The 13,099-nt window shown below is 36.8% G+C and overlaps 1 protein-coding gene across 12 annotated transcripts in view; it reads right to left on the bottom strand.

Moving 5' to 3' along the window:
* Nucleotides 1-35: 35 nt before the first annotated feature.
* fgd4a (FYVE, RhoGEF and PH domain containing 4a) overlaps nucleotides 36-13,099 on the bottom strand; it is a 56,527-nt gene continuing 43,463 nt past the window's right edge. For all 12 annotated transcript variants that reach the window (XM_084124126.1, XM_084124122.1, XM_084124132.1 and 9 more), the window contains 14 exons: nucleotides 12,401-12,800; nucleotides 10,212-10,301; nucleotides 9,901-10,046; nucleotides 9,655-9,811; nucleotides 8,514-8,652; nucleotides 8,376-8,434; nucleotides 7,359-7,505; nucleotides 7,051-7,223; nucleotides 6,936-6,966; nucleotides 6,751-6,831; nucleotides 4,813-4,947; nucleotides 4,583-4,729; nucleotides 3,292-3,432; nucleotides 36-3,202 (listed from right to left, as the gene is read on the bottom strand). In XM_084124126.1, coding sequence (XP_083980252.1) covers nucleotides 2,951-3,202; nucleotides 3,292-3,432; nucleotides 4,583-4,729; nucleotides 4,813-4,947; nucleotides 6,751-6,831; nucleotides 6,936-6,966; nucleotides 7,051-7,223; nucleotides 7,359-7,505; nucleotides 8,376-8,434; nucleotides 8,514-8,652; nucleotides 9,655-9,811; nucleotides 9,901-10,046; nucleotides 10,212-10,301; nucleotides 12,401-12,800 — 2,098 coding nt within the window. In that variant the 3' untranslated portion in view covers nucleotides 36-2,950. The remainder of the gene's footprint in view (nucleotides 3,203-3,291; nucleotides 3,433-4,582; nucleotides 4,730-4,812; nucleotides 4,948-6,750; nucleotides 6,832-6,935; nucleotides 6,967-7,050; nucleotides 7,224-7,358; nucleotides 7,506-8,375; nucleotides 8,435-8,513; nucleotides 8,653-9,654; nucleotides 9,812-9,900; nucleotides 10,047-10,211; nucleotides 10,302-12,400; nucleotides 12,801-13,099) is intronic.

Here is a 13,099-nt window from a genome sequence, read left to right as displayed (position 1 = left end):
TTGTGATTTGCATAGTGAAAAGCTGAGGCATTCCATTGCAGAATAATCTTGTTTAATTTTATAAGGTACACTTAATAGAAGACAGAAAAGTGCATAACGTTCAGTTTATTTTCTATGTTTAAAATTGGTTCTGTCTTGGCTTTGAGAGCTGGTGTAGCTTCACTGCAGAAAGGATTCAGGGAGTGATAATACCTGCAGGCTACATTCAGATCACATGGTAAGGATTGTTTCAAATGGCAACAATAAGCACACGACCATGTTTTAATACAGAAATGCACATATTCAAGATACCAGCCTAGTTGCCTCCCTAGTTCATCTATAAAAGTCTAAATTATAAATGTCAGGCACAGAAAACATGGACTGTGGAATCAACAACTGGTTGCAAAGGAAAAAAAAAAAAGACTTGGCTGTGATATGTTTCAGTCAGGTATCTTTTAAATCATGTTCAATGTTATTACAATATTGCCGTTTCCCAGAAACATCAAACCACATTTTCTTTTAAAAATAAAAATGTAGCTTAAGATTAATTAGTGTGAAAGCTCTGTATCCCACAATGCTGATGTGATGAAAGTCAATTTCCAATAATATGCAGCTCGTTCTGTAGCGCAAGGCAAGAGACTGCAGATTTGTCTTAAAGAAAGAAAAGAAATGCTTATTTCTTCAGTACACAGGGATGAATAAAAGGTCCAAACTGAACTGAGGGACTAAAAATGTAATTTTGTGCTATGTAAAATCATGCATATCTCCCATAAATTATTTTTAAATAATAAAATTATAACTGTAGTATTTAAAGAACATATACATGACGTGTCTTCCTGCTCCAGCGACCTACTGAGTCTGATTGTGCTTCCCACAGTAGAGGCATCATATACAGATCAAAAACTCATCCTCACACCCTTCCCTATTGGTCGGCTGACTGCCTATGAATAAAATGTATATTACAGAAACTTCTATACAGATTTGATTTACAACCAGTTATTTCATGTCAATACTACATCTATTGATTAGCGAGTTGAATCTGATAAATCACACACTTGTCCATCTCTGATAATTCAATGTCAATGTCTGTGGTTGATTGCTGAGCTATTGACATCAAAGCCATTATTCTGTTCATGTTTGATTCGATTAAGCTTTTCAATGAGGAAAAGTGAAACAGCTTATGGTGGGTGAAACATTATTCACATTGTCTTTGTTGTTGTTCTTCAGGAACTAATCCAAGCGTCTGGCTTGATCGAGGTACAGACAGCAGGTTTATGAATATTTCATGTCTGATGTGCTGAAACACTGCAAAGTAGAAGCTGGTGATGAAGCTCTTTTGATAACACCCCAGACAAGCTTAATAGGCATCCTTGTATGGTCCTGGACCAAGTTACTGCTAATGGTCAGGAATTGGTTGAGGTTGCAACGGTATGAGATTTTCACGGTATGATAACCATAAAACCATTTCTGAAAATATAACGGTTTCATGGTATTATAATTTGTTTCCTTATTTATTCATTTGAAAATATCGCAGCTACACAACAGTTTTTCTAAAAAAAAAAAAACTCTCCCAATTAATGCCTCATTTGGAACATTACTACAATATTAAAAGGGGAAAATAAACAACCTAACGTTAGACCATACTGAATTAATTAGGCTAACTTCAAATTCGCCACAAACAAAACAGATTTTCTTACAAACATTTAAATTGCACATAAGGTAGTTTTCATACAAACTTGTCTTTATAACAATTATTCACACACACACACACACACACACACACACACACATAAATTAACAGGTTAATTAAATGCTCCTCCTTGGAGATCTTTCGAGCTCCCTATCGAGCTAACGTTATCCATATTGGATATTACTTTCCTGAGGTTTCCTGACATGTTCAAAAGCTGTTTTATTGACGCCTTTCCGTGGTTAAAACCCTGATTAGGCGATTAAATGACAGCAGATACATTTTTAGTAAATGGTTTTGGATCTTTCTAATACCTTCTGTTCTGATGTTAACATTCGCGCTGTGGCTGATGATCGGTTCACGTTCACTGCGCGCTCCCGCTTAAACTGAAACTACAGCGATTTGTCATACCACATTAAAGAGGGCCGCTACGGTTTTATTGTTTGAATTTCGCGATAAAATTGACCGAATTTTAAACCTGAGACTTTGTTTCATATCAGAAGTAACAAAGTATACTTATTGGATGGGAGGCGCGCTACAAATTTAGTGAAGCTTTATTCAGCCTCACAATTTTTCCCTCAGCATAGCTGTGTCGCGTGCGCAAATTAGATTCTCAGTGCGGTTACATTTCTCAATACCGTCCATTAGTAAATATAAACGATATGGTAATTGTCAAATTTAATACAACTATATATCGTGAAACTAGTATACCGCTGCAACCCTAGAATCAACAAAGATGACAACACATGTTTTGGCAAAGTAACGATGGCCATAAAGAAGGAGTGTCTACTGCATTCAGAGCGTTCTGCAACTGAATGCAATTTATAGTTGCAGTAGATTGCAATCTTGACTTTTTGAAAAGCTCTCATGTCCTTTTACAATGGCATCCACAAATCTGGATTTTTGCCTCAATATACTACATACATGTAAATGTTCAATATTTTGTCCAATTGTTGTACAATATTTACATTCTACTTGAAACTGTAGTAAGGTGGTGGAATAGCTCTTAGTTCCTCATGTACTCTTCACATGTGCTCCATTTGCATGAACAAATCTGTCCAGTAAGGGTCAAGCTTATGTCCATGTCCTTTTAACCCCCATATCCTGGATGTGTTCAAATCCAAATGGAACTTTAGGACAAATGGACAAATGCTGTAGCTCAGACCGTCCAATAGTGATGGCGCAGCAAGTCTGTGCAACGCAAGCAGAAGCGTCAACACTTTTCTTACTAATTGCATCGCCACACCAGTAGAGAAGTCTTTAAGAAAAGTTTGCTCTCTTTGCTCAGACACCATTAGAGCTTGGTTCTTGGGTGATTTCCGTAGAATGGCTTTCTTCAGGTGATTCTGGTTCCTCTCCCGTCACCGCCATACGGATCACTTTGAGCCAGCGCTGTTTCAGTTCCTCGCTTTCTGCGACAAAGCTGTGGACGGATTTAGACTGAGATAGTCTGAAGCTTGTGGGAGGGTCGGTGGGTCTCGGGCTGTCCTCCACCTGGTAGCCGAGCAGAGGAATTGTGGACTGGGCCTTGACATCCTGTGAGGACAGTGCATCTTTGTTTAGTAAAGGGAAGTGTTGTACAGGAACAGAAATAGCACGGTTCATGAAGATACAAGCGCACTGACCTGAGGTGCTCCGTACAAGTAGAGAACTAAAGCTTCTTTCTGAGGAATGACACACCAGACTTTCTGCCAGGGCTTGTTCTTCTCACAGTACTGTAGGAAGCCACACATGATACTGCTTCCTGAGAACTGAGCAGCTTCAATCTGTGAGGGACAAGAAGAGAAGTTTAGCACTGTATGCGTTTCATCACTCCTGTATGAGATCAATGAATTTAACAAAGCCTACATGGTTTTATACACAATTATGTATTTAAAACAAAAACAAAAATATATATATAAATAAAAAATAAATATATATATATATATATAGGTTTTGTCAATGTAACTTTTTTTGTCAGTTTCTGTAATTCATTTACAATTTCAATATTCATTGTCATGTCGTAGAGTCGTATTCACTTCAACATCAAAATCAAAGTAATGTATATAATTAATATATACATATATATTCAGCGCCCATGTGACCCTACAAAGGATGAAGTATGAACATTGTTCATGACAAATAAAAAATAAAAACAAACTAAACATCAAAATATCTGGACACATAACAGTACTTAAAGGTGGGAAATGGGTTTAATTGTCATGACAATACAGCTTCATTTACTTAAAGTAAATGCAAAATACAATTTAGTACTTTTTATTGTGATCTTGAGGTGAAATAATCATGTTCTTGACAGGATTTGAGAAATTCACAAAGCAAGCAAAACAAAAAGAAAGCCAAAGAAAAGTGTAAGTTTCAGTTTTACAGCATTTAAGATAAAAGTCAGTTTGCTCCCATGATGCACAAGGTGATCATTTAGAAAAGGGAACAAGCAAAACCACTACTTCACAAATGTGTTTATAAATTATTAGCTAAATCAGCTTTGCTCCCTCTTTTCTAAAGCATCACCAAACCAGAACGTTAAAACATCACTATACCAGTGGCAACACTTTATAATAAGTCCAATAATAATGTTAACATTATTGCATTACATGATGCTAAACAGATCATTAGTTCATGTAAATTAGTTAGAAATGAAACTTGGACTTGTAAATTCATGAGTATATATGAAGATATACATCAGCTGCTGATCTGTTAAGCATTACTAATGATGTTAATGATGGATTACTGCTGCAGGTTATTATAAAGTGTTACCAACTGATCTTACCGCTGTCGAATCCACCACAACAGTTCGTGCACGTCGTTTTTTCTTCCGTAACTGTATATATAAAGGTTATATGAAGTCTTTTTTTTCCTGACAGTACAGTGTGTGGTAATTGATACATTATAGAATGCGGCTCTGACCCCAGGACTCACCTCTAGAATTCCCTTCTTCTTGCCCTCCCTCTCCTCACTCTCTATATGGCCTGTCAGGATGCAGTAACAGTCTTTGCACACCTTGTTCATCTTATTCCCATCATATTCCAGAGGGGCTTTGTAGTCTGAGCACTTCGAGCAGACCACCTGAATGAATTCGGTATTTCAGCACATGTAATACACTTCAAAACTGTAAAAACACTAAATGTTTTTAGTTTGCTGCCGCTTACGTATCCACAGGCCCGACAGTGATGTCTCCTGCGTGTGAGAGCATAAAAGGCCTCTTTGCACTTCATGCACATGGTCACCTCGTTGTCTCGGATCCAACGAGGGGCTCTTTTACCCAGCTCCGATATCTTAAGTTCCTACATAGAAAAATAGACATAAAATGTATAAACAATTTAAGCGCATGGTCTAAAGCGCACGGCACAAGTTCACTTAGGGCGTGTCTGAATTAGCCTGGTAATACCAAACTCTGCTACTTCGCTTTGCTTCGTAGACAGAGTCTGGAAGGGCATAATTGAAAAGCGTTTTCTTTCTCGCGGGGGGGCTTGTCTGAAGTTTAAAATCATTGGTTACCCGTAAGCCAATCACATAACGTTTGGTTATGACGCGTGTTTTGCGCCGGCTCGGCCGCATCGAACTTCCACTGTAAACACGTAAGATGCGAAAAATAAAACCATCGAGCGAAATACTGGAGTGAACATGGCTGTGAACGACTTTTGCAGATTATGTGAAGTAAATCTACGCATCCACGGTACAATCAGCGTCTACGTCACGGCTCTCAGCCCGCCCTCTGTTCGTTGATTGGCCGGCTGTTTTGAGGCCGGAGGAAAACTGGGAGATAGGTCGCTATCTCAGACTGAGTACAGAAGCGAACTGAAATTGAGCGGAAGTACGAAGTCTGACGTAGTCAGGCTATGTCTGAATCCACTTTTGCTAGTTTCACGATGGGAAAAATGGTCGGCGCTCCCAGCGCATGGTCTAAAAGTGTTGTCCCTATTCTCTTATTGAGTAACGGGTGTGTTTTGGGCGTAACGTGCAATAAACCAATCAGAGTCTCATCTCCCATTCCCTTTAAAAGCCATGGCGGATTCATGGTTTAAATGGCGGAATTTGCAAACAGAAAGACTGAACGCTTCTCCAGATAGGAAACGGATCTGCTCGTATTCCACCGGATTCCACCATATCTTTATGTACACTATAATAATCTTTTACATTGTAATCCTTTTATGTTTAATATTTGGCATGTTTGTGTACTGCTGCCCGTCCCTGTGTGTGTATTAAGCAGAGTGTACGTGCGTTGTGGACCCGCCTATAGGTGCATATTACTAATGCGCCCTTTAAATAACAAAAAAAAATACTGCGCCATTGACTTTACAGCAGGTTTTTGTTGGTCAATGGAGCAGTCTATTCAGTTGCCTCAAAATAGCAACGCAGCAACAATGCGCCAGAACACACCTCGTTTTCAGACCAGCATGCCCATGGGCGCAAATGCATTTGCCATTTAAACATTGTGGCGCAGGACGTGAAAATTATAACTGCGTCGTGCTGAAAGTAGCACAAAAAAAAAAACTATGTATGATAGGGCCCTTATGTTCATACTTGAGTAAAAAACAACAACACAGAAAATTACCCAATTACCAATTAAGATTGAAACATCTAACATCTAATAAAATAATCATTATCATTCATCTAGTACTCATGTCTAGAGTGGAGACATGATACAAAGGCAAAATTAAATAATTTAAATGTTTAATTATTTGATTATTTTATAAATGGATGTTTTAGATCTTATTGTGATCAATGCTTCTGGTGAAAATGACTTTTTTTTTCCGGGTGATGTTTGCAGGACTCCAATCATTTAGTGTTCATCTTCTGTTTCATTAAGACTTTAATTATTGATTTAATTACTAATTAAAATAATTAAACCATTTTAAATAAATTATTATTTCAATTACAAATATTCAGTTATTTAAATTATTGTTCAAATGTGTAATTTAATCATTATTTTAAATAATATCAATATTAAAAAAAGTCAATACATCAGGCCAAAACCCTTTCTGTTATGTAAATATATAAATATTCCCTCACAATAACAGAGAGCATTCGGAATCTTGTGTTATGTAGTCCAGGAGAATTTTACACTTCTGAGAATAAATACTGACCGATGTTTCCTCCACATCTTTGCATGCTGACTTGAAGGTCTCATTTTTCTGGAGGGAGATGTGTATTGTTTCCTGGAATGCCTAAAATCACAGAGGAAGTCAATTTTGAAAATGGACTTCTAATGACAATGTAATATTCATCAAGTATAAAAAATATATTAAATGAGTGAATATTAAATTCTTACCTTTATCCAGCTTTTTTTATCCTGTTCAGAGCTGTAATGAGGCAATAACACCATTAAAAACTAAATAACATTCTGTATGCATTATAAATGCAAGCACAGATGGTACGGTCTGTACCTGGCCTGCAGCTCCAGTGTACGTTCCTTTCCGGAAACCTGAAAGGTGTGAGGATAATCCTCATTGAACGTCTCCATCACCTTCATACCTTCAATGCCAATACGTGTGCGCACTGTAAACTTCTGTCCCACCAAGCTGAACTTGGGAACGCAGTACAGAAGCATGTTGTTGAACTGTAGGAAAGAGTTAGAAGATATTTAAGCAAATGAATTGCCAAATGCTAATTAAAACTGTTTTATTTAAAGCTAAATATTCATAGTAACTCATCAATGACTGAAATAGCATGGACACTAATTAGTTGTCCTCACCAGGAAGAGATATCTGTCCATGGCTGAAGTATTTCTGGCCGCCAGTTTCAGAATATGACCCTCCTTTATTAACTCATTCGAGGGGTTCACAATGTCCTCTTCTTCTCCCAACATCTCATAAATTTCTAACAATTTCTTAAGGTTTTCCTAAGAGATAAAGAGAAAGACCAAAAACAGAAACATTAATGAAAAAAAAAAAAAAGAAATCTTAAGTGGTCTTCCTTTTCAATTTCAAGAGATAAGCAAATTTTTATTTTTACATGAGCATTGGCTGCACTAATTTCAAAAATACAGCTTTTTAGCCTGATTTGAAGTTTCAAAACATTTATGAGAATGTATTAAAAATATATATATATTAGGAGATGTTTTAGAAAATAACTGTATAGACTAGAAAAATTCTATATAAAACAATAGTGAATTTAACATCAAAATTGAACGTCTAATGTTAAAATGTATGTTTTAAATGTAACCTTTTCCCTTTAAATACTTTGGTCGGTTTAAGAATAACTTATGCAATTTTATATTATTTATTTAAAATAATTAAAAGAGCAGTTTTATGTCTATATGTCTGTCAACTGGTCAAGGTTGATATGGGATTTAAATAATTAGTCACAATTAAAGAAATACTTTTTACTTTTTTAAAAAGAGAGTAATTAGTGTAGTAATCTAATTACACTGTTGAAAATGTAATCAGTATCTAGTAATTAATTACTTTTTTAGTGTTTTTGAACAATCGTCTAAAGACAGTTCTGAGGTAATTATACTGAACCACTTTGACAACAGACTTTGGCTAAGGCATTTCAGAATTTCATTTTCATCATAGTTTATGCGCAAGTTTTCTTATTGGATAAAAAAATTGATTAATCAATTTTTTAATCAATGCGCATCTTGCCGTTTCCATCCAACGTTTTTTTTAAATGAAATATCCCAAACTGCACATAAAAATGGGTGGATGTATGAATAGCAAATGAGACATGATCTAGAGATTCAGCTGTACAGCAGAGGAAAAACACTCACTGATTTCTTAATGGCAGTGTTGGAATGCGTGGCAGCCATGGAAATAATCTCTAAAGACTCTGCAAAGACAAAGATTTCATATTTAAGAAAGGTCACGTTTAACGACTGTCTTAGGAACCTGTTCACTCCTGAACTCACTTTCAGCATCCCGCCGGTCTATGTGATCCTGTGGAAGTTTCTTCAGATAGTCTTTGAGCAGCATCTCGTATCGTGGCACTCTCTGAACAGGCTCCAACATGTGATTCTGCAGCGTCAGACTGCCACACACTTCTTGAGACTAAACACACAAACATGCACTCATGAATCTACAAACAATAAAGGAGGCAAAAAGGTACAGATATATCGAGACAGAGTAAAGACAACGGCCATGGCTGCGTTTCTCAAAAGTATCGTAAGCCTAAGTAGATCGTACAGAACCAATGGCACCAATGATCAACATAGCTCACAATGTTTTTGAGAAACACAGCCCTGGCCAATTAAACCAGCCACAATTTAGGGGCTTTCACACTGGGTAGTTCTAGACTAAATGTTTTCCTAGGGCCATTTTCCTGGTTGCAATCACACCGCCAGTAGGAGCTCTGACGTAAGCTGGCCGTCAGTGACGTCATTTAAGCACGGCTTTCAATAACTCCATAGCGTAAAGGTTGAGAAGTGGCTGGACTTTGGCGTCAGTCCATCTATCACTGTTTTTAATGTTCGTGGAGTCAGTTCATGGAGTAAGTAAACGTAGACTGGAACTTTAAAAAAAAAACGTTTTAACACACAGTGTTTCGTATGGCATGCGTTCGGCTAATCAACCTACACTTATGTCACTGGTAGTTCCTATTGTGCTGGGTTAGAACCCTACTCTGAAGTAGGAGCTAATTCCTATAGCTAAAATCATTCCCAGTTCCTGTGGTGCGAAAAAGCAGGTACTTCCACCAATAGTTATAGGAACTATGAAAACATTCCTCTGCTGTAAAAGCCCCTTTTGTCTATTTTTAAATTATTAGAGGTAGTTCTCTTTTATATCAGGAATAAAATCTACCAACATCCTGACCTTATCAATAAATATTAATTTTTTTGCGTGTTTTCAAATAATTGTGCATTTTTTTTTACTATATATTTTGTACAATAAATTAACTTAATTTCAACATTTAATTACACTGAATAACACTGAATTTCTCATTTAATATTAAATTGTATTATATGATTTAATTCTATTGACATTCCAGTAGTCATCCGGCTCTCTGGTTATTGAAAAAAAAAAAACATGTTTAATATATGCATCAGTGATCACCTGGATTTCCAGAATGATAGCTTTAAATGGAGGTGATCGCTCTGTCCATTGCTTCACCAGATCCATGGCATGGTCAAAGTTCCTCACATACTCGGCGTACATCTTCAGGAAAGGAGTGAGCTTCTGTAGGATGTCCCCAATGCGAGGTGTTGAAGTCCTGGTAGAAAAGTCTCAGAGCATTAAGACCATATTTCTTCCAATTAAACCAAAACCAATGTCCACAAAGTGAGAGTGTGTATGCCTTACCATTCTCCCATGCGTTTTTCCAGGTCAGGCAGAAGGAACTGGCTGTGGAAGGCATTAATGGAAGAGATGTTGGAAAAGATTTTCATCACCACATCCACGGGGAATGTGTCTTTTCTTGCCTCTTCTATCAGCTTGGCATAAAACACCTGCACAGCAGGGCCAGAGTTAGATGATGTATGATCTGTGTGCTTACTACTATCTTTAAAATGTTCAAAAACAATGCTCCTGGTTTCCCGCTTACAAGAGTTCAGTCTACCAAAAAATATATATGCATTGCATGCCCTCATGAAAGAAACTAAATGAGCACTTACCTTATCTAATAAGTTAAGTCGTGTAACATAGGCCTTCTCTGTCTGCAGAAGTTCATTTGCTATCTTGTAGAGCTTCTGCTCATTGGTTTCCTAAACAAAAGAGGTTCGATATATTAACTATATTGTATCAGATGCAAATGAAAATCAGTTATCATCTCTTTATACTTTCTTTGATGCGATTCATGCAAATGTTGGTGTTAAAGATCTGAAGGTGAATGTCACAAATATAATCAAATTTAACAGAAAAAAAGAAAAAGCAATTATATTGGGCATAAAATATAATTATAACTATCAATATGTTTGAATAGTGAAATTCTTTCATGACATTTAAGCAATTTTTCCCCAATTCCCATTATTGTAATGTGTCCAGATACTTTACTTTTGAGTTTGTTATACTACTTATTATTCTAAATGGTGATTCACACTAGATTCTCATAACTGTAATACTCATATATTTTTTTTATAAAAAAAAAAAGGACATAATTAATATCAGTACAATAAATACTAGTATTATTTATATACTAATGAAAATAATGTCATAATTTTAAAAAAATATGTTAGTCTTTTAGCAAAATATAAATTATCATTTTTTTAAATTAGATTTGGGGTTGGAACATGACCTTTGTTCACCATCAAAAGTTTTTTTTTTTTTTTTTTTTACAGTTTACACAAGTTTGATTTCAAACTTTTCCAACTCTTCTTGAAGCACTATAAATTATTCAGATTGTCTAAAGCAGAGCTTTAAGCTCATTTTAACGTAAATTATACAAGAGATTTTTGTTGGATTTTGCTGAGAGGGAACTAACACTGCAGAAATCCTTTGTTGTGTCACCCAGCTCAGCACAGCAGCTCACATGGCTGAAGGGAAACAGAACTCTGAACATAAAGGTCAAGGGCAAAGCCAATTCAGAAGTTGACTCCCACTCCACCTACATTCCTCACCTCACCATAACATTTCTTCCCCTCTTTCTCGCTATCACACCCATACACGAATGAACATCCACTGGCATACACACGCTGTACACATTGAGGTCTGTTAAAGGAACTTCCTGATGCACACTGACCACAAACAGTTCTAGTATCTGACTGCCAGCACTCTGAAGACACATAGCCTATCTTTTCTTATCAGAATCTACAACCTCAGCTCACATAAATAACCTTTGAACTGTTTGGACACCCTGCACCACTTAGCTGATGAAAGAAACCAACTAACTTCCAATATATCCAGCTTTTGGCACAACTGACTGAAGCATATTGTTGAAACGTACCTCAGAGGACAGGAAATGAAAGGATGGATAAGAGGAAACAAGTAAAGCCAATGAAAGAGGTATGGCATGGACAGAAGATGGAAGGTCTGTGTTCTTGAAACATCACAGATGTTCACATTCTCATTCATTTTATTTTATTGATAAAATGCATAAAGCAATAAAACATTCTAATTCTTTTTTTAAAATTACTATTCAAATAATTGAAACAAAATGACAAGTATGTGGAAGTATGTGAATTTTATAGTGACCAAAAATATTAATAATAATAAAAAAATATATAAATAAATCTATATCGACATCTATATCTAAAATCTATCTATCTATCTATCTATCTATCTATCTATCTATCTATCTATCTATCTATCTATCTATCTATCTATCTATCTATCTATCTATCCATCTATCCATCTATCCATCCATCCATCCATCTGTATGTATAAATGTATATACATATATACATACATACATACATACATACATACATACATAAATATATATATATATATACATAGTTGCTATATAGCAAACAATTTTAATGAAATATATATATATATTTTTTTTTATTTAATTAAAATTGGTCATATATAGCAACTGTATTTAAAAGCAAAAAAAAAAAAAAAAAAAACCCTGAACGCATTAATCCATCTGCAATGTTTTCTTTAGAGGAAATGAAGGCCTGGTCTGTAAGGCAAAAAAAACAAAAAAACGAGACTCTCATGTAAACGTCAGCATGTAAATCTAGCAGATGAGACAGCACATTGCACATGGCCGGGCCTGAGGTGTCAAATAACTTTCAGTGTGACAGAGTCAATACCGACTCCATAACCACACTCACACACACTGACAACATCTGAGATGATCTTTGCAGTATTATAACAAAGTATGCCTCGCCAATCCCTTCAGATAACAAAAATCTCTTACCTTCTGCTCAGGGATGCTGTTCATCACCACGTCCTGCTGCTCAGGTGCTTTCCTTTCCGGCTCTTCGGCCTGGTCAATGCGAGCATGAGACAGATCTACACAGTCCTCGTCCATTATTGCACTCTTAGCCATATTGGCGGCATCTCCATTCAGCAGTGCCTGCGTTTCTATCCTCACGACCGGAACTGTGTCGTGCGTAACTCCATCCATGTCCCGCTCTATGTTCATTTGTGTTAGAACCCCATTGGGGGGTTTGAGAGCTTGACGTGGGCTGTTCGCGCCGGAGCTGGAGTCTGTGGGCTGCTCCGTCTGTCTCTGGTAGTTCTTATGAGGCGGGCTGGAGTTAGGAGATCTGCTGACCTGCTTCAGTGGAGCGCCCTCCCTCCGACTGTCTGTGTGACTGTGTGTTTGAGAGAGAGAGAGAGAGACAGACAGAGTAAAGGAAGGTCACCTTATTGGTCAGAGAGCTCGTCTGTACCCAACAACAAACTTTTACGACGAACAGTGCGAACAGAAAGATGCAGAGAAGAGAAGAATGTGTTGTGCATGTAAGTGTGATTTTAAATATTAAGTGTTGAACAAACTTCCTCTGTCTGCATGTGTGTTGCAGGGGACGTCGTGTGAATGTGCGAGTCATGGGAGGAGTGGAGGAAAAGAGGATAGAAGGAGGATGGGAGGAACAGGGAGGGTGAGGAGAGG

This window comes from Abramis brama, assembly GCF_963993115.1.
Source record: "Abramis brama genome assembly, chromosome: 9".
NCBI lineage: Eukaryota > Metazoa > Chordata > Actinopteri > Cypriniformes > Leuciscidae > Abramis > Abramis brama.
Note: the sequence above shows the minus strand (reverse complement) of the source record. Positions and strands in the feature narration are given on the sequence as shown.